This window comes from Dermochelys coriacea, chromosome 6 (genome assembly GCF_009764565.3).
Source record: "Dermochelys coriacea isolate rDerCor1 chromosome 6, rDerCor1.pri.v4, whole genome shotgun sequence".
In the NCBI taxonomy this organism is placed as follows: Eukaryota; Metazoa; Chordata; order Testudines; family Dermochelyidae; genus Dermochelys; species Dermochelys coriacea.
The window spans coordinates 66,362,970-66,388,658 of record NC_050073.1 but is presented as its reverse complement, the minus strand read 5'-3'; the positions used below and the strand labels follow the sequence as shown (position 1 = coordinate 66,388,658).

Genomic DNA, 25,689 nt, shown 5'->3' with positions numbered 1-25,689 from the left:
GAGGGTTGCTGAGGAATAATCCTCTCCTCTTTTGTGTACCAGATTCCTCTTTCTTATCCTCCTCTCTTTCACAGTGACGGGAAGGAGCAAGCTGTGGTAATAACCAGTTATTTGCGGGGAAAGCCCTGCTCTGGCTTGGGAACTGGTTCAATTGCTGTGCTTGCAGCCTTGATTTTTAAGAGGGGTGTGTGTGTGTGTTCACATTCTCGTGTCAGAGCTTGCCCTGGTGGCACTCCTGTTATTGACTTACTCCTTCACATCCTACCCATAAAGATTTTTTGTCTCAAAATCTGTAATTCATATTTGATTCAAACAAGTGGGCAGTGTGCTTGGCAGCTAGTAGCTCCTCAACCCTGGATGCTGGAATCCTTTAATAAGGGGCCAAAATGGGGAAATTGACTACTGAAATCAGGAAAAAAAACAAAAAGGAGTACTTGTGGCACCTTAGAGACTAACAAATTTATTAGAGCATAAGCTTTCGTGAGCTACAGCTCAATCCAATGAAGTGAGCTGTAGCTCACGAAAGCTTATGCTCTAATAAATTTGTTAGTCTCTAAGGTGCCACAAGTACTCCTTTTCTTTTTGCGAATACAGACTAACACGGCTGCTACTCTGAAACCTAGGAAAAAAAACAGTGCCCTAGATTGTGCCTACAGATTTGTTTCCTGTTTTGGACATTATGTTCTTTAGTTGTGGGCCAAATTGTACTCCTCATTTCTTCACCCAGGGCCCCTATTGACTTCTGTGGGAGCCACTTCCATATCCAAATGCAGAATTTCCCCCTAAATGTGGGGTAGCAATGCTGCCCTCCAGCAAGTATGTGAGAAAGGCCAGAGCCCCATTGTCCCCAACCCTCTTTCTGCCTCATTGTGTACTTTAGTCCTGTAGGCATCTCCAGTTTTCAAAGCATAGAGGGATCCCTAATTTATAAACACTTCTGATTTGGGCAATAAAGGGCAAAGTCCTGGAATCTTAATAGTCTGTGAGGAGCCTGACTTGTTTCTGTATATCTGAGAAGTTCATTTGCAAAGAAAGATCAAAATCTTACTCACTATATCTGGTATACTAAAACTGTTCCAGGGCCTAAGACCTGACCTTGCAAACTTGCCACCTTACTTAACTGGTCTGTACCTATTGAGGGGAAAAAATATCTAATAAACGTAATTCTTTTATAATCAGAGTTGGCTACAGCTGCTGTATTTCTTTCTTTTGTCTGAGGTTTGTGCACTTGCACACGTGTAGCAGGATTAAGCAAATGTGTAGGACTTGCTACTTCCATGACTGCAGTTGGACAGCACTTTGTCAATATAGACCGTCTCTGTGGGTTTGATCCAGGGACAAGCTCAATGCCTTTTTTTCTCACTTTTCCCCTGCCGGCATCATAACTGGGATGACTATGAACATTGCAGAAACATCTTTGTACAGCAGATGACAAGGGATTTACAAAGAGATGTTTGCAAAAGGTGGTGAGCAATCTTTGAGGGAGGAGGGAGGTAGGGCTGAATTTAGGATGAAAGTTGACAAAGGGTTTATAGATTTCAGAGTAGCAGCCGTGTTAGTCTGTATTCGCAAAAAGAAAAGGAGTACTTGTGGCACCTTAGAGACTAACAAATTTATTAGAGCATAAGCTTTCGTGAGCTACAGCTCACTTCATCGGATGCATTTGGTGGAAAAAACAGAGGAGAGATTTATATACACACACACACAGAACATGAAACAATGGGTTTATCATACACACTGTAAGGAGAGTGATCACTTAAGATAAGCCATCACCAGCAGCGGGGGGGGGGGGGGGGGGGAGGAAAACCTTTCATGGTGACAAGCAAACAGCCTTAGAAGCAACTCTGACATCATAATCAAAAAGGCTGACAAAGGAGGTGCTGTCGTCATCATGAATAGGTCGGAGTATGAACAAGAGGCTACTAGGCAGCTCTCCAACACCACTTTCTACAAGCCATTACCCTCTGATCCCACTGAGAGTTACCAAAAGAAACTACAGCATTTGCTCAAGAAACTCCCTGAAAAAGCACAAGAACAAATCCGCACAGACACACCCCTAGAACCCCGACCTGGGGTATTCTATCTGCTACCCAAGATCCATAAACCTGGAAATCCTGGATGCCCCATCATCTCAGGCATTGGCACCCTGACAGCAGGATTGTCTGGCTATGTAGACTCCCTCCTCAGGCCCTACGTTACCAGCACTCCCAGCTATCTTCGAGACACCACTGACTTCCTGAGGAAACTACAGTCCATTGGTGATCTTCCTAAAAACACCATCCTAGCCACTATGGATGCAGAAGCCCTCTACACCAACATTCCTCACAAAGATGGACTACAAGCCGTCAGGAACAGTATCCCCGATACTGTCACGGCTAACCTGCTGGCTGAACTTTGTGACTTTGTCCTCACCCATAACTATTTCACATTTGGGGACAATGTATACCTTCAAATCAGCGGCACTGCGATGGGTACCCGCATGGCCCCACAGTATGCCAACATTTTTATGGCTGACTTAGAACAACGCTTCCTCAGCTCTCGTCCCCTAATGCCCCTACTCTACTTGCGCTACATTGATGACATCTTCATCATCTGGACCCATGGAAAAGAAGCTCTTGAGGAATTCCACCATGATTTCAACAATTTCCATCCCACCATCAACCTCAGCCTGGACCAGTCCACGCAAGAGATCCACTTCCTGGACACTACAGTGCTAATAAGCGATGGTCACATAAACACCACCCTATATCGGAAACCTACTGACCGCTATTCCTACCTACATGCCTCTAGCTTTCATCCAGAACATAGCACTCGATCCATTGTCTACAGCCAAGCGCTACGATATAACCGCATTTGCTCCAACCCCTCAGACAGAGACAAACACCTACAAGATCTCTATCATGCATTCCTACAACTACAATACCCACCTGCTGAAGTGAAGAAACAGATTGACAGAGCCAGAAGAGTACCCAGAAGTCACCTACTACAGGACAGGCCCAACAAAGAAAACAACAGAACGCCACTAGCCATCACCTTCAGCCCCCAACTAAAACCTCTCCAATGCATCATCAAGGATCTACAACCTATCCTGAAGGACGACCTGTCACTCTCACAGATCTTGGGAGACAGGCCAGTCCTTGCTTACAGACAGCCCCCCAATCTGAAGCAAATACTCACCAGCAACCACACACCACACAACAGAACCACTAACCCAGGAACCTATCCTTGCAACAAAGCCCGTTGCCAACTCTGTCCACATATCTATTCAGGGGATACCATCATAGGGCCTAATCACATCAGCCACACTATCAGAGGCTCGTTCACCTGCGCATCTACCAATGTGATATATGCCATCATGTGCCAGCAATGCCCCTCTGCCATGTACATTGGCCAAACTGGACAGTCTCTATGTAAAAGAATGAATGGACACAAATCAGACGTCAAGAATTGTAACATTCAAAAACCAGTTGGAGAACACTTCAATCTCTCTGGTCACTCGATCACAGACCTAAGAGTGGCTATACTTCAACAAAAAAGCTTCAAAAACAGACTCCAAGGAGAGACTGCTGAATTGGAATTAATTTGCAAACTGGATACAATTAACTTAGGCTTGAATAGAGACTGGGAATGGATGAGTCATTACACAAAGTAAAACTATTTCCCCATGGTATTTCTCCCTCCCACCCCACCCCCCACTGTTCCTCTGATATTCTTGTTAACTGCTGCAATTAGCCTACCTGCTTGTCACCATGAAAGGTTTTCCTCCTTTCCCCCCCCTGCTGCTGGTGATGGCTTATCTTAAGTGATCACTCTCCTTACAGTGTGTATGATAAACCCATTGTTTCATGTTCTCTGTGTGTGTGTATATAAATTTCTCCTCTGTTTTTTCCACCAAATGCATCCGATGAAGTGAGCTGTAGCTCACGAAAGCTTATGCTCTAATAAAAAGGGGTTTATAGAATCTGTTCAGGACTCTCAAGAAAGAACTAGCAATTACACTACATAGCTTTTCTTCTTACCCAGCAGAAGGTGGTCCCTTGGCAGGGCAGGGTAGGGAAACTTGAAATGAAGTAAACAAGAAGCGTCTTGTTCTATGACTGCAGGAGAAGGTAACTCCTTGGGCGTGGAATGACAAGTAATGTGGGTAAGCCCAAGATTGAAAGAACACAGAGGCTATCTCCCTCAGTAATACAAATTCATTGTTTTACTAGAATTGGGTAGAGAAAGGTATTCTGCTACGTGGCAAATTACCCTATTTCAAAAGGGGATGGAGTCAGGCTCTGAGGCAGTCCACCTGGTCAGCTGTCCTGGAGACATGGACTCTGGAAACCCAGGCTTCCCAACAGGCAGGGAGCTGGGTGGGTAAGCTGGTGGGAAACCATTAGAATCCTGCCTGGAATCTAGAGGAGTTTTGTTGAAATTGAACGGTCTCTATGGAACACTTCATTTTTGACAAATTGGCAAATTTCAATGAAACAAATTATTTCATCAGAATCTTTCTGACCCGCTCTAGGTATAATGCTGCAGTGAATTGGTCATGGTCACTCATAAGTAGGCAGATATAGTTGCAGTTTATTTAAATTAGATTAGTGCCTGCCTGGACTTGGCAACAGTCTAGTCACAGTGGGTTTCTCTAGAAACCTTTTTGGGGTGACTGTAGGTATTAATTGAGTGATGTATATGCAGTGGGATGGCCAATGCCCAAATTTGACCTGGTTAGTTTTAATTTTTAAAAAAAACAAAACAAAACTCTAAGTTTGGCTCCATATTTCGGTTTTGTGCATTTGCAAGTCCAACATTGCAGCACTAAGCTAATACATGAGAACTACAAAAAGAGAATGCTTAGAAGCAAAATGAAACTGACCAGACGAGTTTCACCATCCAAACTGAAAAGGAGTACTTGTGGCACCTTAGAGACTAACAAATTTATTAGAGCATAAGCTTTCGTGAGCTACAGCTCACTTCATCGGATGCATTTGGTGGAAAAAACAGAGGAGAGATTTATATACACACACACAGAGAACATGAAACAATGGGTTTATCATACACACTGTAAGGAGAGTGATCACTTAAGATAAGCCATCACCAGCAGCAGGGGGGGGAAAGGAGGAAAACCTTTCATGGTGACAAGCAGGTAGGCTAATTTCAGCAGTTAACAAGAATATCAGAGGAACAGTGGGGGGTGGGGTGGGAGGGAGAAATACCATGGGGAAATAGATTTACTTTGTGTAATGACCCATCCATTCCCAGTCTCTATTCAAGCCTAAGTTAATTGTATCCAGTTTGCAAATTAATTCCAATTCAGCAGTCTCTCCTTGGAGTCTGTTTTTGAAGCTTTTTTGTTGAAGGATAGCCACTCTTAGGTCTGTGATCGAGTTACCAGAGAGATTGAAGTGTTCTCCAACTGGTTTTTGAATGTTATAATTCTTGACGTCTGATTTGTGTCCATTCATTCTTTTACGTAGAGACTGTCCAGTTTGGCCAATGTACATGGCAGAGGGGCATTGCTGGCACATGATGGCATATATCACATTGGTAGATGCGCAGGTGAACGAGCCTCTGATAGTGTGGCTGATGTGATTAGGCCCTATGATGGTATCCCCTGAATAGATATGTGGACAGAGTTGGCAACGGGCTTTGTTGCAAGGATAGGTTCCTGGGTTAGTGGTTCTGTTGTGTGGTGTGTGGTTGCTGGTGAGTATTTGCTTCAGATTGGGGGGCTGTCTGTAAGCAAGGACTGGTCTGTCTCCCAAGATCTGAGAGAGCGATGGCTCGTCCTTCAGGATAGGTTGTAGATCCTTGATGATGCGTTGGAGAGGTTTTAGTTGGGGGCTGAAGGTGATGGCTATGGCGTTCTGTTGTTTTCTTTGTTGGGCCTGTCCTGTAGTAGGTGACATCTGGGTACTCTTCTGGCTCTGTCAATCTGTTTCTTCACTTCAGCAGGTGGGTATTGTAGTTGTAGGAATGCATGATAGAGATCTTGTAGGTGTTTGTCTCTGTCTGAGGGGTTGGAGCAAATGCGGTTATATCGTAGCACTTGGCTGTAGACAATGGATCGAGTGGTATGATCTGGATGAAAGCTAGAGGCATGTAGGTAGGAATAGCGGTCAGTAGGTTTCCGATATAGGGTGGTGTTTATGTGACCATCGCTTATTAGCACCATCCAAACTGAATTACAGGCAAAAGGTAAACAAACAGTATGAATGATGAAAAATAAAGTAGCTTTCAGAATGATTTCACTTTTAATAACCTAAAGTGATGTTCTCAAAAAAGTTAAGGAGTTGGGTTTTTTAAGACCTGGTTAAATCATTTTTATTGAGATTTATAAACTTGTTTTTCTGAAAAAATAAATATTAGCTTTTCTTTTTTTAAATAAAGAAATGTACATACAGTAAAACGTAAGTAAATATAATAAAACTGCCAAAAGTACGCAAAGTTCAAAAGAGCTATAATTTTCAGTACAAATATTAATAAAGACTAAATTACACAGGGCTAGATCTTGCCACTCTATTCACAATGAGGGGTATCTTTCTTCATGAATAGACCCATAGATTTCAGTGGGACTACCTGTAGAGTAAGGCATTAACCAGAATGAATATGGGTAGTAGAGTCTAGCCCATAATGAACTTGAATATGAACTTGAAAGAGAGCGACGGACGAATGAGAAGAGCAGAAGAGAAAGACGAAGTGGGTACAAGAAGGAAAAAGACATTGGAGTATGAGTAATATGCATATACATGAAATGCAGCACTGGTCCCTAAATGCAATCATACTCTTCATGATTACCTGATTACCTACCCATTCCCTGCTTATAGAATGCTGTTTCTGTTAATGGTCTGAGCAATTCTTTTATCCTACATTTTCTAATGTCAAAAATTATTATTATTTTGCAATCCTAGGGCCAACTCCAATGATGTGTAGGTAGGTTAGCCTCCTACATGCACATTCGAGTGTTAGCTTCTAGTGCACAGACTTCCAGCGAGGGTTGCACCCAGTGCCCATTTCACAATATGTGATTTGTGTCATGTGAACACTTCTCTATTAAGTATTAACCTGAGACCAACATTTTAATCTTTTAACAATTATAGGTCCTGCTCCTGCAGCTGAATCCATATGGGAGTGCCCCTATGCCTTTTTCATAGCCCCATTGGGGACAGGGGGGCTCTGCGTGGGACCCAGGTCCACCTGCACGGATCCAGTTGCAGGACCAGGGCCTAAAAGTTACACAAGCAGCCCAAATCATGTAAAGAGGGAAACAGAGTATAAGTAATGATGGATGGCAATTAATCTCACTCTTTCTATAAAAGTTTAAAAAAAGATTATAAAGAAAATCTTCCCCCTTCCTTTTGTTTCTTGCTGTCATAATAGCTCTTTGTAGGCTTGTGTAGGTTTGCATTATGTAGCGTGAGTTCTCCAGCGGGGGAAAAAAAGCAGCAGGATCACAGACAAAAAGCTGATGAGGTTTTCTTGGGAAAAGGATCCAAGAAACAGTGTTTACTGCAGTCTTGCAAAATTGTTGTGAAAAATGACCAAATCTGGCAAAATCCTCCACCTTGCTGCTGAGAATGGAAAAAATGAATAGTTTAAGGAATGCTATCAATTTAGGTCACGTTTTTGTCTGAAATGCTTTTAACTTACAATAGTTTCAAGTAACCCCTAACTGACAGATCTTGGGGGTTGGGGGTGGGAGAGTATTTTTCCATTTGTTTACTTTGAGTATTAGCTGGCACTTTTGTATAGTTACGTTCACTGTTTCAGTAGGGCCTGATTCTGCAAATACTTGTGCATATGCGTAGCCTTTAAGTCAGTGAAGCTGCTTGCATGAGGAAAGTTATACACAGGCATAAGTGGCAGAGTCCTGTGGCACCTTGTAGACTAACAGACATATTGGAGCATAAGCTCTCGTGGGTGAATACCCACTTCTTCGGATGCATGTAATGGAAATTTCCAGAGGCAGGTATAAATATGCAAGCAAGAATCGGGCTAGGGATAACGAGGTTAGTTCAAGCAGGGAGGATGAGGCCCTCTTCTAGCAGTTGAGGTGTGAACACCAAGGGAGGAGAAACTGCTTTTGTAGTTAGCTAGCCATGCACAGTCTTTGTTTGATCCTGAGCTGATGGTGGCAAATTTGCAAATGAACTGGCCTTGGGAGGTAGGCCAGTCCTTGCCCACAGACAACCCGAAGCATATTCTCACCAGCAACGACACACTGAACCATAGTAACTCTAACTCAGAAACCAATCCATGCAACAAATCTCGATGCCAACTTTGCCCACATATCTACACCAGCAACACCATCACAGGACCTAACCAGATCAGCCACACCATCTTGACTGGCTTCCTCTTTTTATTTTTCAAATCCCCGTTTTTAAAGTTTACTATCACCATGCTAAGTTTTGGTAAGATCTGTCTGCTGAAGATGTGGAACTTAATTATATCATGGTTCTATTGCTTTAGTGACCAACTCTTTTTGTGTTGCTTGTGACTAAGTTACTTAGGCACTAGATCTGGTTGGTAAATTTCAAATTGGCATTTGGTTGAAAAATGGAAAAAAATAAGCAAACTTTTATGTGGAATTTCCCTACATTTTTCCCTTGCATTCTACTTAGGGCTATCTATGCCCCCTACATGAGTAGGTAATAATTTCACAGGTTCCAATTCTGATGTTGGTTTTTGGGGGCTTTTAATTTACTGATGAGCTATATTGATCCCATGAAGTAGATAAAAATGAATCAGTGGAGCCAAGATTTCCCTTTCTCGGGTCGTAGAGGTGTAGGGAAACTGGAACATCTCTGAATGTGTACAGGTAGCATAGAATACTGATCAGGTACCTAGAAGAACAGAGGGACAAGGGAGCATAGATGGCGCAAGAGAGAACACGTGTGTTAAGCAGTTGCTACAATCCCCTTTCCTATTGCTGCACAAAGCTGTGCTTTGAAAACTTATAAAACCATCACTGACAAAGAGGAAGAGATCTTATTTTAGAAATAGAAGTGAGAAAGATTCTTCCCACAACAGACCCACACTCTGCTAATCCTCTCATACTCACACCACTACTCCAAGAGCACTCAACCCTTATTGCTTGCCAGCAGAGACACTTCAATGAGGCTGGACTCTAGAAATTCCAGTGGGGGAATAGAGGGGAGAGTTCATCTGTGGAAACCCCTGTTGATGGTAACATCCAGCAACAGCTCTCAATTCCAGAGCAGCAGTCCTCTCCTTGATGGCCTGGTCACCATGTTTTCTCTTCCTTCGGAGGGAAGTGTCTGTGCAGTGTTTGTGATAAATTTACAGGCAAGTGCTTACTCCAGGTGCATCTCTAACACATCGGATCAAAATCCGCCTTAGTCTAAGTGGGTGCAGTTATTGTTGAAGTCAGTGGGAGCTATGCCTGCTGATGCTAGGCTGAATTTGACCCTCTGTGTCTCTTTCACACCCACAGTGCAAGCATTCACTGTAGCTGCTTCAGGCTGGGTGGGAGGGAGGAGGAGAGAAAGCCACTGGAATGTGCCGTGTATATTGAGTGCTGACGTCCATTCCTAGAAAAGCTCTGCTTCTCGACATTTTCGGATACAATGTGTATTATGAATCATTAGCAGACAGCATTCAGGGTTAGATATGGGACATTAAGATGAGTGTGTGATCTATATGGTGGGGTGCAGGGCTTAGCTGATTTCTCATTGGGGGATGAGGTAAGAAAAGGGGAGCTCCACACTGAAAGTTGAGGTGGATCCAAAAGCTTGATTTCTGTGGAAGCTGTATCCAAGGGAGTCTTCTGAGCCCTTTGATTTTGACTGCTTGGTTGGTAATTGAGGACCTTGGCCGTGTCTAATGGAAACAGAAGAGTAGTTGCTGTTTTGAGAGGGAGCTTCTGTTATCAGCTAAAGCTGGAAAGTAGACTCTACAGAAAAAGATACTACATTGTGTACTTGAAGAAAAATACTACTACTACTACTACTATCAGACATCTTTACATTTACATAGTATCTTTCATTCAGAAGGATTCCACAGCAGTTTATAAACTGTATATAAGAATAATTTTCCCCACCACTGCAGTGCAGCCATCTCTGGGAGGGAGTTCAGCTGCTGCTAAACACCGTAATGCTACAGAATAGTTTAGGACAAATAATGAAGAACATGAAATCCACTAGAAATTGCAGGGGAATTTAGTCTTGCAGAGTGTGGTTAGCCACCAAGTTCTAGCCAAATTCCAGTTTGGATAACATCCCTTCTTTTGTATGAAGTGCTGTTGGATTTTTCACGATCCCAAATGGTCATGACCTCAATTTTATGTATCCTCTGAGAGAGAGAACGCCTTCAGCAACACCTAGTCACCTTAGAAGGGACATGATGTCCCAATTTTATAGGACAGTTCCGATATTCAGGGATTTGTTTTATATAGATGCCTATTACTCCCCACCCTGTCCCAGTTTTTTGCTATCTAGTCACCCTAATCCCTTAACATCATTCTGGAACATTTCTTTAGTACTGACTAAGGACTTGCTACGTGGGTAACTTTCCAGTTATACTGGCATAGTTAAATCATTATAGTTATGCCAGTATAACTCCCTGTGTGGACACACTTATTCTGAATAAGAGTGGCTTTTTGGGGCTTAGCTTAAACTGCAAAAGCAAGATAAGATAAACTGGAAAAGGCTCTCTTTTGCTAGAATAAGAGTGTCCATGGTGTGTGTGTGTGTTATACTGGTATAACTATAGTGTTTGAATTCATACTTTTCCTTAAATTGGTATAACTTTGCTGTGTAGACAAGCCCTTTGAAGAAAGTGGGTCACCTACTGCATCACCAACACTACTTCCTGCTGCACTTGTAAGTCATCCCTAGTGTTTTCTCATTCACATGCTGACCAACATAAGTAGAGGAGACCTTATTATAAACAAGATAAAAGAGCATGGGTGGAAAATGATGGGCAGGCTAAATTTTGCTGTTGAAGTACATTCTGTTTACAGACTTTTTTCTGCAGTGTCAGTTTTTGTATTTTTAACTTCCTTGGATCATAGAAGTTAGAGATGGATCAGTTCCCCTGCAACTGTAAGCTAAAATCCCCCAGTAGAGGATACAGTAGATATTAAAGATGGGATTTTCCAAAGTGTTTGGCATAGACCTAATGTGCTTCCAGGGAAGTCACTGGGAGCCATCTGAAAAAAATCACACCCGAATCTTAGGCTACACTTGATCTTAGTCAAAAGGCTGAGTAGCGTATGTTGTATAGATTTGCTGTGGGTTGTTAAACAGCTGCTGTGTCCGACTCCAGCAGGGGCTGCATTTCAGTGTTGGGTGAAATGATTCCTGTGCATCTAGTTTGCAAAGTACTCTGGGATCCTTCAAGATGAAAAGTGCTATATAAATGTGTAAATGTTATGATGGATTATTATTCTTCCTCACCTCAGTTTCAGTTCCAGAGAGGGAGACCTTTTTGGCTTCTTTTTTTAAAGGCTATTTTCTTTTGAGCGACCACTCAGCAGCTGTTTCTCAGCAGCTGCTCTGTTTCCCCTTCTGCCGGCTATAATATTCAAACAGAGCAGCCGCACACAGGTGACAGAGCAAGGTGGCAGTAGCAATGACTGGTCTTGTTAAAATGTAACAAGGTTGGGGGAGGGGAAGAAGGAGACGAAAGAAAACTCCACCACTTGGAAAAAGTTCTATATCCTACTTTAAGCGGGTGCCAGAGGGGGATTGGCAACCCCAGAACTGAAATAAGGGTAGCTGTACCTCTGAAACTCTGCACATGACACCTGCTGGTTAGCATTAGGCCTATGAGACAAGACTGAAGGCCCATGGGAGAGCCGGTGGTGCTTACAGCGTTGGGCCTCCTGTGTCCGTTTCTGCGGTGTGCATGAATATGAATATGTATGTATCTTGTGGTTCTAATGCTCCGGCACATCTGCCCAGCCACTGGGCGGTGTAATTCCCAGTGCACATAGACATAAATGCACGAACGCTGCTTGAAAATAGCAGTGTGGCCACTGTGGTGTGGATGGTGGCTCAGACTAGCCCTATGAGTATAATCCTGCTTAACCCCCTGGATACGTACTCGGATCAGCTAGCTTGACTCCCATGCTGCCATGTCCACACTGCTATTTTTAGGCATTAGCTTGAGCAGACCTGGTGTGTGTCTGGGTATATCTATGCGGCAACCCCTGCCATTCCCCTCCCCCATCAGCGAGTCTTAGAGCCCGTCAACTGCATTGGGTTTAGGGGGTTCAGCCCAGGGTCTAAAAATAGCAGTGTAGACATTCAGACGTGGACTGGAACCCTGGCTCTGAGACCCAACCCCCTCACTGGGTTTCAGAGCCTGGGCTTCTGCCTCAGGTGGGAACATGGGTACACTGCTATTTTTAGCTCTGTAGCTCAAGCCCCATAAGCTTGAGTCAGTTGGTCTCTGAGACTTACTGGTGTGGAATGTGTATATATATAATATTTTTTTGCAGTGTAGACATACCCTTGATATACCCACGCTGGGAGTTACAGGCCTATGCCCTGTGCATCACAAAGTGCCACTTTTAAATTTCCTGCTGGCTGTTTTTTTATGGCTGGCAGGGTTTTTGGGGGCATTTTTTGTTTGTTTTTAAAGTTAATCAAGTATCTTTAATAGCCCATGCAGCTTGACATCCATCTCTTCAGTGGTGATCATGTTGGATGTAGTGCAGCTCTACTGTGGGCATTTATGGCACTTACAGTGCAGGCAGGGGGCAGTGGAGCTGAGTGGACACGTTTTGGATTACTTGGCACATCACGGGTATGGTGGCATTTCAGAGGTTGCCCTGTTTAATTGTTTTTCTCCTCTGTATTACAGAAAAAATCATGGCATACAATTAAAACGATAGTCAACTTACCAGTCATCAGCCCCTTCAAGAAGCGCTATTCATGGGTGCAGCTGGCTGGGCACACAGGTGAGAGGTGCAATTTCAGATCTTTTGGCTCTGGAACCAGGAGAATGTCAGACAGCAGCCTGATTTCAAATCTTCCTTAAGCTTCTATTGGTTTGAATGGGGATTTTGTGCAGAGGCTCTTCCTTTTGGTCATGGTGGGGTAATGTGGTTGGTTCAGTTCAGGGAAAGCCAGCCGTATCTGGACACCACATACCTCTGCAGAGTAGAAGAATCTGTTTTCAGGTGGGCGGTGTCAGACCTTAGGACGGGAGGAGAGCAAAGCAGTAATTTGGGGGAAAGGTCAGGCTGAAAGAAGTGGCCACATAAAGCACTCCTTACAAGGTGGTATGACGGAAATCTGTATTGGGGAAGAACCAGCAAGAGATTGGGTGGGGAAATTGGAGCCCTGCTGCCTCCCCGGTCGATTAGGAAAAAGTTTCTGCTGTCTCATTCCTCAAGTAAGTAACCAGTGCACCCATTAGCAGCCTCTCCCGGTCTTACCTGCGGGTTGTCTCTCCACGTGCGTGTATGTTTCAGCCAAAATGATGAGTGCATTTCTAAATCCATCCCAAAACCTCATCTGAATCTAACACCTCAAGAAGAAAATGAACCAGGTGGGAAAGAAAAGCCCAGCATGTGGGTGTTTGTGTTGAAAGTCTGTTGTTCATGCATCTGTGCAAGTATGGGGGGAGCAGACGAGGGCCTGCTCAGGCAGCTTGAGTTTACTTTGGTGTGTGTAGTACTTAACAGATGTGTCCCTAGGTCAAGTTTTACGTTATTCATAAGTCAAAATACAAGGAGGTGCCATCAGATTTGCTTCTCTCATTTCAATTGATTCCTACATGTCCCCTACTCCCAAAGTGCTAGCACGGTGGTTAGCAATCTGGATGCGGTGGGGGTGGGAGGAGCCATTATAGTGGTTGCCAGCACTTGTCCGGAGAAGGAGCAGGGATCATGAATCTGCTCCAGTTCCCTTGTATCTGGGTTTCTGGAAGTGGATTTGACCCATCATTTGCAGCTAGTCGTCATTGATTCCAGGAGTTCTCAATTAACTATAACACTGGTCAGCATTAGCCCTGGCACCTCGTCTCTGATGCACTGATACCAGGTGCAAAGGATTCTGGGGTACATCGGAGAAGGACCTGATATAATGGCTGAATGTGCAGGGTCATGTTGTGATAAAGGCTGAAAGTGAGGCAGAAGCTTAACACCTGCTCTAACTTTAGGGCCTGAGTTTGTTTCAGGTCATGTGAACTAACAGGTATCTCTCTCTTCTGATGTTATTACCATTCTGCAGGACTGGGGCATGGCTTCCTCTGCTGTAGCCTAATCACTTCCAGTTTCTGCCTGAAAGCACTGTGTCGTTTACACTGTATACCATGCAAATCTAGGGTTGTAAAACATTTGAGCTACACTTTGCACCTGTAGATTAGCAAAGCTCCAAAGGAGTTGCAGTACCTGGAGGTGTATGTGTTGGGGGTGTATGTATTAAAGAGGCAGTGTTTGGCTCCTGGATGTGGATTGCTGCTGTTTAATGATTAGGAACTGATCCCCACCCTACGACTCTCAAGCATTGCAGGTACGACATTGGGCTGGATTCAGGAGCACAGCCCACACTGGAAATATTGGATAGCTTTAAAAAGAGCCTGGCTGTCAGCATATTAATGCAGTCTGGCCCATTATATTTCCCATGGGTTTTAGCGCAGCTAGATATGTTAATTCTCTTATGAATACTTTAGCATGGAAAAAACCTGGTTTGGCCCAGCCATACTCCTTGGAGCAATAAATTCCTGTATGAGAACTTGTTCAAATGGACTTTCACAGCCAATGGCTATGTTTGCATTGGGTGCTTTTATTTTTTACAAGGAGTGTGTTATTTTTCCTGTTCAGGGGAACTCTTTATCTGGTGCACAAGAGTGAAGTGGGTAAAGGGGGAGTGTAGGTGTTTCCCTCTTACAAAGACTGGCTTTATCAGCATGTGTCGATTTTTGCAGGGAGTTTCAAGGCAGCTGACAGCGGTACGATTCTGAAGCGCTTTTCTGACAATGAAAAGGAGTGCTTTGAGCTGCTGATGAAAGATCCCCTGCGCTCCTGTGTCCCTGCCTTCCATGGGGTGGTAGAGAGAGATGGCGAGAAATACATTCAACTGGATGACTTGCTCACTGACTTTGAAGGGCCTTGTGTCATGGACTGTAAGATGGGGATCAGGTGGGATACGTGAAAAGGATCCTGCTTTCTACATACAGTACATGTGGTTAATTTGGGGAATGGGTAGGCTGTGGGTGATGATGTGCCTGATGGATGAAGCACTCATTTCTGGGGACTCAGGTTGAAGCCTGGGCAGTGGTCCTACTAGTGACATGAGTTAGTTGATCTCACTCCCAAAACACCTCACATGGATGTTGGCACAGTGGGAAATCTCTGCTTGGAAGATATCCTGAAGCTTATAGGGAGGATAATTCTTTACATAGGGTTGCCCTACCCAGGTCAAGGGTGGGGTCATTCCTGGAGTAGTGTGGCTTACCTAGCCTCTGGACACTGACCTCTTTCTCTTCCTTAGATGCTATCTTGGACAAGGCTGACTTATTTAGTGGGGCTGATTGATGTGAGCTTACTTTGCACTTGCCTGACACGACTTGACTTAGGGAGAGTAAAGAAGAAGAAAAAAGCAACCCACGTGACATAGCTCACTTATGGCCAGTTTATTAACCATTCTGAGAGAAAAAATATCACTCAAATTAAGAGTCAAATTCCCTTCCCCAAACATGGATAATTGAATTGTAACCTGACATCTCCTCTCCAAAGCTGTCAGTGCAGCTATTCCTGCCTGGGAGAACAGGGCTGATAGTCAGGGCCTAGGAACCACTTCTGTGTTTCCGCTATCTTGTTCTTCAGAATCTCTGCTTGCATTTTAAAGTGTCTAGTTGTTGTGGCTGTGGAAAAAAAAACCCTCAAAAAATGTGAACCAAGCCTCACCAATAAATAGATGAGTCTGCAGAGAGCCTGGAACAATGACTCTGAGAAATGTGAACTGCCCCATGCATCTCAGTGAGCGGATGACTCAGATGATAATGTAAATGTCAACATTTGTTCCTTATTTCATTCCTTTCACTAGACTTCTTTATCTGGAGTTAATTGTCAGGGAACTCATGTTCTTAACGCAGAGAGAGTGTCCACACAAGCCATAAAAAGCATGTTAAGTACCTCATAAACTGTCAGTCAGTTAACTCAAGCTTAAAAAAAAAAAAAAGTCTAGTGTAGACAGAAAGGACAGAAATTGTGCCCAGCTCTGCACAGTTTACTCTGAAGGTCTTCACTGCACAATTAGCTTAGGCTTTTATCCAGGTCTTAGGCCAACCCTCCCACTCCCGTTTACACAGTAAACCCAGCAAATTTAGGGTTGGAGGTGCTTTAAGCTCATGTAGTTTACTTGGCTGGGTCAGCGGGTTAAAATCTAAGCTCCACTTTATCTTGGGCTGGAACCTGCCTGCTTTGCAGTGAGGATGCCAGCTAAATCCCCTGAGTGCTGATGGTCCCTCTAGTGCCATCCCATGGTCCCGCCCCCCACAGGAGAGACTGATTCTCCTCCAATTGACACAAGTGACTGGGAAAGAATCCTAAAGCATATCCTCACAAAGAACCATGGGATACGCCCCCAGACACATCTGGGTAAGCGCAGAAACTTCTGAGGATGCAGTAACATGGGAAGGGCTCTGCTCTAAGAATGCGCTCATGACGGGGAGGCTAACCTGGGTGCTCAGACTGGGGTGCTAATTGCCTGGGTTAACTGCGCAGTGAAGACATAGCCTGAGTGACTGACTGTCATTTTAGTGACCCACGTGGATGGCGTTTGGGAGATGCTACCACTTATTTCTCCATAGTCAAGGAGCCTAGAAGAGTCCATGGGTATATTCAAGCCCCACTAAGGGAAAGCCTAGCTCAAGCAGCCCAGTGGAGCTCAGAGAGCATGCACAATTCTGTTTTGAATAACTGCACAATTGACAGTGAGTGGCAACTCACATGGTCAGAGCTTTCCCCTCCTCCCCCTCAATCTGACCCTGGGCCATCCTTTGCTATGAGCTCTGGTCCAGCAGATAATTTCCTTTACGTGTTTCTTTTTTTAATCAGCTGCAGGGTTATTTTCTGTCCCTTTCTGTGCAATGCTTGGGGTATGTAGCCTCACAAGGTTTCAGGGGCCTCGAAAAGTAGTGGAGTTAGTTTTTCCTTTCTCTTGAGCTGAGAGAGGTGTTCAGTCTCCATCAGGCTCATTCAGTCTTGGGTTTACTACCACTGGTCTATTTGAGCTTTGCTTTCCTTTGTCATGGTGCAGAATGGGAATCCAGTGTTTCTCCCAAGCACTATAAGTAAGGGAGGTCTGTAGGATTTAGTTATAGGTAAGAATGTAATTAGAGCAAAGATGGAGAGTCAGAAGTCCTGGGTTCTGCCACTGACTCATTAAGTAACTTTGGGCAAGTCACTTTGTCCCTGTTTTTCAGTTTCCCCATTTGTAAAATGGGGGTGGTGATAATTAGTTTCCTCACTGGTGTGTAATGCATGAGGTTTAAAGTTTGTAAAGTGCTTTGAGATCCCATGCTGGAAGATGGTGGTGAAATGCAAGGTGGTGGTATTGTTTCAGATTCCAAGGGGGTTCTCACTGTCTTGTTGGATTGTGATGTTTTTGCAGGACATACCTGGAGGAGGAGCTGACTAAAGCCCGTGAGAAGCCAAAGCTGCGTAAGGACATGTACAAGAAGATGATTGAGGTGGATCCTCTTGCGCCCACAGCTGAGGAGAACACGCAGCATGCTGTGACCAAGCCACGTTACATGCAGTGGAGAGAGACCATCAGCTCCAGTGCCAATTTGGGCTTCAGGATAGAAGGGATTAAGGTGAGCGACTTCCACTGCTGTCCTTTCCTGTTGAGTAGACTCACTCCTTTGCCTGATTTGATGGTTCATCAACTTGTCGTCATCATCAGCCCAGTTTCCAAAAAGACAGCGTGACTTCCTAGCTGGAGCTGCATGGTCTGTTTGATTGTAACTAGAGCTTCTATGGCAATGATGAGAAAAGCATTGTGAAGCAAGAAATATGTGAAAGCCATCTAATACACACTAACTGCTCTGAGAACAACAGTAGGAATATTGAGAAAAGAACCAAATAGCTACATCGTGGTGTAGACAGACAGAAAGAAAGTGAAACTGATATAAGGGGAAATTCTGAACTGGTGGAATAATCCCCTCCTCCTACTCACAGCCATGACCTTTACCCAGTAGCCAACCTGAGAGCGCACAGATTTATTGACAGGTTTCAGAGTAGCAGCCGTGTTAGTCTGTATTCGCAAAAAGAAAAGGAGTACTTGTGGCACCTTAGAAACTAACAAATTTATTAGAGCATAAGCTTTTGTGAGCTACAGCTCACTTCATCGGATGCATTTTTCCACCAAATGCATCCGATGAAGTGAGCTGTAGCTTACGAAAGCTTATGCTCTAATAAATTTGTTAGTCTCTAAGGTGCCACAAGTACTCCTTTTCTTTTCACAGATTTATTCTGAGTGAATTCAAGTAAAACGGATTTATTCCAACCCTGCACGTTTCTGAAGCAATGTGGAAACATCATGTAGCATTCCCAGTATCTAGGCAAATCACTTCACTTTGTGCAGATATCCAAAAAGAAAAGGAGTACCCGTGGCACCTTAGAGACTAACAAATTTATTAGAGCATAAGCTTGCGTGAGCTACAGCTTTCACTGTAGCTCACGCAAGCTTATGCTCTAATAAATTTGTTAGTCTCTAAGGTGCCACGGGTACTCCTTTTCTTTTTGCGAATACAGACTAACACGGCTGCTACTCTGAAACCTGCAGATATCCAGTATGGGGGGAGGGGGAATCACAATAGACCCAGAACCCCAAATGTTCAGACCTCAGCTTTAACCCCCCTTCCAGTCCCTCTCAGGCAAGAAGGGGTTGGTCCTTGCATCTCATGATGTTACTTCAGTGTTGCAGAAAACTTCCAGCGATCTTCACCATACCCTGAGGTTGTAGGTCACTTGAGCAAATACCACCTCAGAGTCTCATGGGTAATCACCTGCAAAATACAGGGCTCCATCCTCACCTTCAGATGCTGGAGATAGCTGTCGGGGTTGCTTGAGAGTTGGCCCATAGGTAGGCCTCTGCTGGCTTCTCCACCCAGCTGGTATGGATTTGGCTTTTCTTCTCAAGGTTGGTTTGGTCTTGTCTGGCCTAGTTTGACTTTTTTCCTATGGTCTGGGATGGTGTTTCTTTTGAGTGGGCTCTGGAGACTCAAGCTCCTTGTGAAAGCACTAATGTTATTTTATTTTTAAAGTGATAAGGTAACATGTGAGTGTCCATTATGGGATGCTGACTGCATATAAAGGGTTAGTTACCAGAGTTGCTCTGTTTGACTTCAGGATTTTTACCAGAGCATGTTTCAGCTCTCTGGCAGCCTGTTGACATGTACAGGTTCAGATAACAGAGCTGGGGTTTCTGGTCTAAAATACAATTCCATGTTTGAAGCCCAGGTGAATGAGATAGGTACAGGCGTAGCAGCAAAGTCTCTCTTAACTCCCTTTTTCTCTGCTTCCCTAGGCTGCTTTTTCCCTTTCTCGTTGATAGTCTCTCCTAGCGTTATAGGATGAATGAGGTATCCAAGCTCACACAGTGCTGGGCTTCTCCACACTGCTCCCCACAGCCCTGACCTGCAGGGACTGAGCACCCTTTCTCAAAAACAAACTGGGTGATGGGTACTTCTTGATGCAGGCTCTTGTCAAGCAAACTCTGCAATCAGCTGCTAGTGGAAACTTTCAGGCCTTATGTCTACTCCTGGGCACTTCTGGTGGGTTTTGGCTCTTCCTCACTAGCCCATTAGCCATCCAGTAATGTTGCCAGGCTAATTGTCTAGTCTTTAGTTCTTCTCTGTGATGGAATCAGCACTCCATTCATGTGCTCTCTGCAGACATTCCAATGCATCCTAATTACTGCAGATGACTCATGGGGCAGATTACTCTGGACTTTTGTGCAAGACTGGGAGAGAGAGCAAGGAGCCTTTCCCTTTCGTGCACAGGAAACGCTCAATCATAGTGTGTACCCTGGAGCAGGTTCTTCCAGATCTGGCTGGCTGAGCAGGTATGATGTACCGCCCTAAAGGCCACCGCACAATGTTGTCTGGAGTTTCTCCTGCTGTGGGACAGTACCATAATGGCACAATCTGGGCCACAATATTTAGCATTTAAATCATGCTCCACAGGCATTACTTTTATCTTCATAACACCCCTATGAGGCAGTTAGCTAGGTGGTATTATCCCTATTTTACAATTAGGGAAACTGAGGCAGAGATGTTTGATGTGTTGTGCAGGCTCCACAGCAAGTCAATATTTGCAACACAGGCCACCCAACTACCAGCAGCCTCAAGCCCTAACCTCTTGTCATTGTTGTCTGTTTACATATATATATATATATATATATATATATATTACAGAACTACAACTGTCATGTGGAGCACAGTTATATCACATGACATCCCAGTTCTGTTTTCAAATTACGGAGGAGTCATGCTGTGAAACTCATAGATCCTCATTTTGAAAGGTGAGCTGGTGTGTACGTGTGGGGAGAACTAGTGATGCCATCTAGTGGTTGGTGAGAGACAATCGCCCATTAATTTGAAAACCAACGAGAGTGAAATCGAGGCCCTTTAGTGAAGTGGCCCCCAAATGAGATTTTATTCACTACATATGTTTCTTCCTGCTGAACTGGGTACCTTCTCTTGTGGTTAATCCATCCTGCAGCATCTTCTTTTCCTACACCATGTCCATATCCCTGAAATAAGTCAAGATTTATGTAGCCCTTTAACTCTTACTGCAGTATTAAACTTGTCTCTAATGCAAGAAGCAGGAAAGATAAGTGGAGCCTTTTGGGTTGTCTTAGAGCCCAAGGCACTTGATCTGTGTGCCTGCAAGCCTCAGAAGCAAGAATCTTCTCTCCAAGTGACAGGCTGACCAATGTGATCAATTGCAGGGCTGATGGCTCCATTAGTGTAAATGCCAATGGAGTCTATCATACTGTGTCTCCTTGTGAAAGGATGGTCATCTGAATAAAGTGTAGGGCTAGGAATCGGGAGCTCTGGGTTGTATTTCTCCTTTTGTCACTGACTTGCTTTGCAATATTGAAAGTCACTTAACCTCTTGGTTTCTGCAGTTATTACATGAGGATGACCATACTTCCTTTCCTCCCCAGGTGCTGTGAGATTGTAATTCAGAAATATTTGTAAAGCAATTTAGATCCTTGCCTGGAAGGCATTATATAATAATAAAATAGTAATATATTGTTTTAGGGCTAGATTGTGGCATGTAGCCAAAACACTGTAGCGGGAGCAATGCAGAACTGCACCTTTCCCACTGGGAATGCAGAGGGGCCATGCAGGAAGAGAGTACAAGCAGCACCATCCCTTAGGGTGGCAAAATCTGTTCCCCCTAGCATGCCTGATCAGCCATGGCATTGGCTCGGGAGGTGGAAGGTGCAAAGAGTGGCACAGCAGCTGGGGAGGTGTACAGTGTATGGAAGGCACTTGAATGGGGTCTCAAGGCTTTGTGTGCTGTAGATTCACACCCTGGCTTGTCATGCAGTAACCCCCCTGTAGAGAAGCCCTTACACTGCAGGTATGGTAAGGGACTGACGGAGTGATTGACAGAGGCATGGCTTCAAGGAAGACAGATGTGGTTTGAGCATGGCCATGCCAGCTGCACTTTAGATTAAGGCACAAGCCAGATGATTTAGAACGGAAGTGATGGTATAGCTCAGAGTTGGATGTGTGTTTAATGGGAGCATAAAGGCAGCAAGCATGCCTGGTATTATCCTACAGTGGCTAGTTGGGAAACAAAATCATGAAGGCACTTCTGAAAGATAAGGGAGCAAGTGCCTTGTGCAACCACAAATTAAAATAAAAGTGTGTTACCTGGCTAGAACACAGCAGCCATGGAAAGCTTTGTTAGAGTATTAAAATCTTGTGGGATGCGTTTTCAGAACAAGTGTCCTCCCATTGGTATTTTGCTGGTGTCAGACACGTGCAGCTAGCATGCCATTTAGACAGCAGATTGACATTCCAAACTCCTCCATACACATTGGTGTGCCACTGTACAGCACTTCAGATTGCTCCTCAATTCCACTGCCTACTTACTGCACTTCAATTGCATCAGCCTTACACCACCGCATTAAAATCTGGCCCACAGTCTTGGAGTAAAAGCAGTTTATTCTTCTGTAAAATAGTCTGTGAAGTGGGAGGATGTTATGACTAGTTTTGCCATGCAGTCAGTTAACTTTCTTATATGATAATCCTGGAAGTTTTACAGTACATGTCATATTCTGCTCTGGTGTAAATGGTGTTTCATTTGCTTAGACCAGAACTGAATTTTACCCAGTTTTGGTGCAGGCACTTTATCTTGTAGGAGGAAGACAAATGTGTCTATGTAGTTGATTTACTCCTATAAGGAAAATGCTGCATTTTATTTCATTAATATGATGAGGGATGTGGTTTTATATTATTGCATCCTTCTTACAAATGTAAGCTACCGGCTACTGTAACTGGTCTGCATCATGCGTGGACGCTCTAAAAATAAGTATTCATGTCATATGTAGACTGTGGCAAAATACCTTGTTTGTCTCAGCATGCTCAGTCCTTTCTTAGCCTTGGAGACTCAGGTTTGGGGCAAGGCAAATCCTTACAGGTGGCACGGGGTCCTGTTACTCCTCTCCTCAGTCAGTCCCTTGTGCTTGTTTTCCTTCCCTTCTGGGGAGCGAGTGCAGCCTCCCTACTGGGAATGTTTGGTGTCTTGCTGCAAACAACCTATTGGCAGCTTCCCTGCTCCTCTCACTCCCCCCTCCTTCCATGCAGGGGAGGGTTTAAAAAGGTCTCAAGTAGTTGGAGTCAGCTGAACCTAATTGGTTCCCTAGCAACCCCTTTTCCAGCTGAACCTTATTTCCCTATGGTGATCTCTCCTCAGTGGATAGGGCAGGGCCTTTTAACCCCTTGGGACTAAGTACTACCCTCCCTCCTCCCCCCTTTGTAGCTGTTTATTTTGGGTTTACCACAAGACATGGTGATATCCAGAAGGTCACCCAGAGTGCATGTTGACAGGTGTGCCCAGATTCACACACTCATCTCATACACATACAACTCACAGACACAAGCTGATAACTACAGACATGTGTCTGCATCCCATTGCCATGTGTAATTGCATTACAAATACGCAGATACTCTAAACTTTCTTCTAGATGCAATTAAATACATGCTCCCACACACATTTTTCCTTTGCAAATTTACTTACATACTTTGTACATTGGCACACATGCTTGTACAACACAGCCACGTTGTTGCAAATACCAAGTTTTTATGATCAGCAAATAACTTTCTTTTCTGTGACTTAGGACATGCTAATATGAAAAGATATTTTATCATGGACTAAGAGTCCCACCCGCAGACCTGTGGTTTCCCCACTGAAAGAGAGGTGGATTAACTCAAACTGGTTTTGAGACACCACAGAATATCCCCTCCCACACATAACCCTGGGGGGATACCTGTCAGTCTAGAAGAGAATGCAGCCAAAGAGCACCCTGTGGTTGACCCACTACACTTAGCAAGTTGCAGTCCCTTGTGAGGTGAGAGGGAAACCCTCCCCCAGGCTAACAATATCCGAGAGGTCTTTTGAAAGTGCAGTCAACAGGAAACCAAGTGTTATTCAAAGGTTTTCTGTCATTCACTCTCTTCCTCTTCAGCTCTTGCTTGATTTATTATCTCTTCCCAGCCACCCACTCTCTATTAATTAATGACAGATAGACTGAGCTGTTGATGATTCAGGAAAGTTTACTGATTGGCTGAATTATATATGATATAAACCCTTCTCTGTCTCTGTCTCTCTCTGTTTGTGTGCAGAGGGTTGATGGGACTTGTAACACAAACTTCAAAACAACTAAGACACGGGAGCAAGTTTTCCAGGTTTTTATGGAATTCATTGAGGGCAACACAACTATTCTGGTGAGTCTTGAGCAGTACTAGTCTCTGGTTCTTTCAGACCCCTTTGTGACATGTGACCAGAAACTTCCAAAGAAGAAAATCCAGAGGGTGGGAGCGGTGAAGGAGTGGGTTATGGATAGGGGTTGGCAGATCATCATCCATCGGTGATTGTGATTTGGTTGTGACTGTATTTTTTCACTGCAGACACCTTGAGTTAGCAAAAAGTGAGACAAGCTAACAAGGGGTTTGCCCTTTGCCTCAGAGTGCAGTGACTGCCTCGTGATGTGTCATGACTGTGGCATTGGTGTCTGAACACAAGGTGTGTTAACAAGAAAACTTGTGATTCACAAAGTTTAATCTAGTGAAGACAAAGCCAGGAAGTGGAAGCAGGAGGGAGATTGGTGGTGCATCGTGCTGCCACGTGTGAAATTTTGTTTGAAAAGCAACTTCTGTATTCGCACACCCTGGTCTTTGAATGTATAATATTAACTCCTTCCCTGCTGGCCTGAGCTGTGGCCTCAATGGGCAGGATACAATACGTCTCATGACCTCAAAGGCTGCTGTCTCATTCCACTGTCACACACAGAGGTCACTTCAGTGGAACACCAGCACTTCAAAGACAATGTACCAGGTAACACAGGGTAGCATTTGAGGAGCATTTCCCCCCACGTTATCAAAAGTGCTGGGCAGTGGGAAAACAGTTTGACAGGCCCCAAATTTGGCCCACATTCTCCCTTTCCTAACAAAATAGACTTCTCATTGTGGGGGGAGAGAGGGATTTTCAGAATATATCCGTTCCTCTGGCTAAAATGAGGGATGCTGAAGACTTAAGATCCTGGTTCTGCAGCCAGGTGACACACCACTGCTTCCAGAGCCAGGAGGCTGAGTTTGCTGGGATGTGTGAAGCCAGTTCACATAAGTCCTTGCCTCACGCCACCCTACTGTGCTGGTTTGAGAAAAAGCAGGTTTCTGAAATATAGTTTTTAAAACAGGTTTTGGGCTATATGAGCCTAAAGGGTGCGTCCTAGAATGAAGAGCATCTCCCCATTATCACGACCATTGCAAGTCAAGTATCCCCCTCTCCTGCCTACAGACTGGTTCAGGCATTGCAAAGCTGTGAGACTTTGTAGGGGCATGTATTGAGTGACAACCTTGTGGCAAATCTATCCCTGGTATAACACCATTGATGTCAGTGAAGTTGCACCAGAGATTGATTTCGCTCCCTTTTATTATTTATTTTCCCTCCCCAAAGTGACCTTAAAATATGCATGGATTTTCCCCCCCCTCATTTCAGAAAAAATACCTCAAGCGTCTGCATGATATCCGCCTCATCCTCGAGTCCTCAGACTTCTTTAAACGACATGAGGTGAGCTGAGGGTGAGTGCGTAGGGGCGGGGGGCAGCGCTGCCTGTGTGGGGACTCCTTGCTGCCTCAGCTTGCCATTCAGATAAGCTTTTAGACTAGCCTATTGGCGAGAAAGGGGCTCGAGGAGAGTACTGCAGAGCAGAGAACTAATATGACACATGAGCCACCAAGTCTCCTTCCCAAGAGTAGAGAATATTATCCCAGCTGAGAGGTGACAAGTCCTCCAATCCCAGCTTCCCCCAGCAGGAGTTCCCTGTAAGGAATGGTTTTCTAGTGCTAGCTTCTCACAACTACTCCACTCCTGGTTGGTTCCCGAAGGAGTCGGGCTAGGGGTGCTGGTGCTGTGAGGTCTCTCATTTGGTCGGTGGCAGAACCTGATTCTGATTTCAGACTAACAACTTCAGTGGAGTT

At 44.4% G+C, this 25,689-nt stretch overlaps 1 protein-coding gene across 4 annotated transcripts in view; it reads left to right on the top strand.

Annotated features, from left to right (window-relative positions):
• The window catches only part of ITPKA (inositol-trisphosphate 3-kinase A), a 72,368-nt gene that overhangs the window by 20,825 nt on the left and 25,854 nt on the right, over positions 1-25,689 (top strand). For all 4 annotated transcript variants that reach the window (XR_006281895.1, XR_006281894.1, XM_038404862.2 and 1 more), the window contains 5 exons: positions 12,817-12,913; positions 14,887-15,100; positions 17,577-17,781; positions 23,833-23,934; positions 25,208-25,279. Coding sequence is in view for 2 of the 4 variants with exons in the window: in XM_038404862.2 (XP_038260790.1) it covers positions 12,817-12,913; positions 14,887-15,100; positions 17,577-17,781; positions 23,833-23,934; positions 25,208-25,279 (690 nt within the window). In the remaining 2 variants the exon portion in view is untranslated. The remainder of the gene's footprint in view (positions 1-12,816; positions 12,914-14,886; positions 15,101-17,576; positions 17,782-23,832; positions 23,935-25,207; positions 25,280-25,689) is intronic.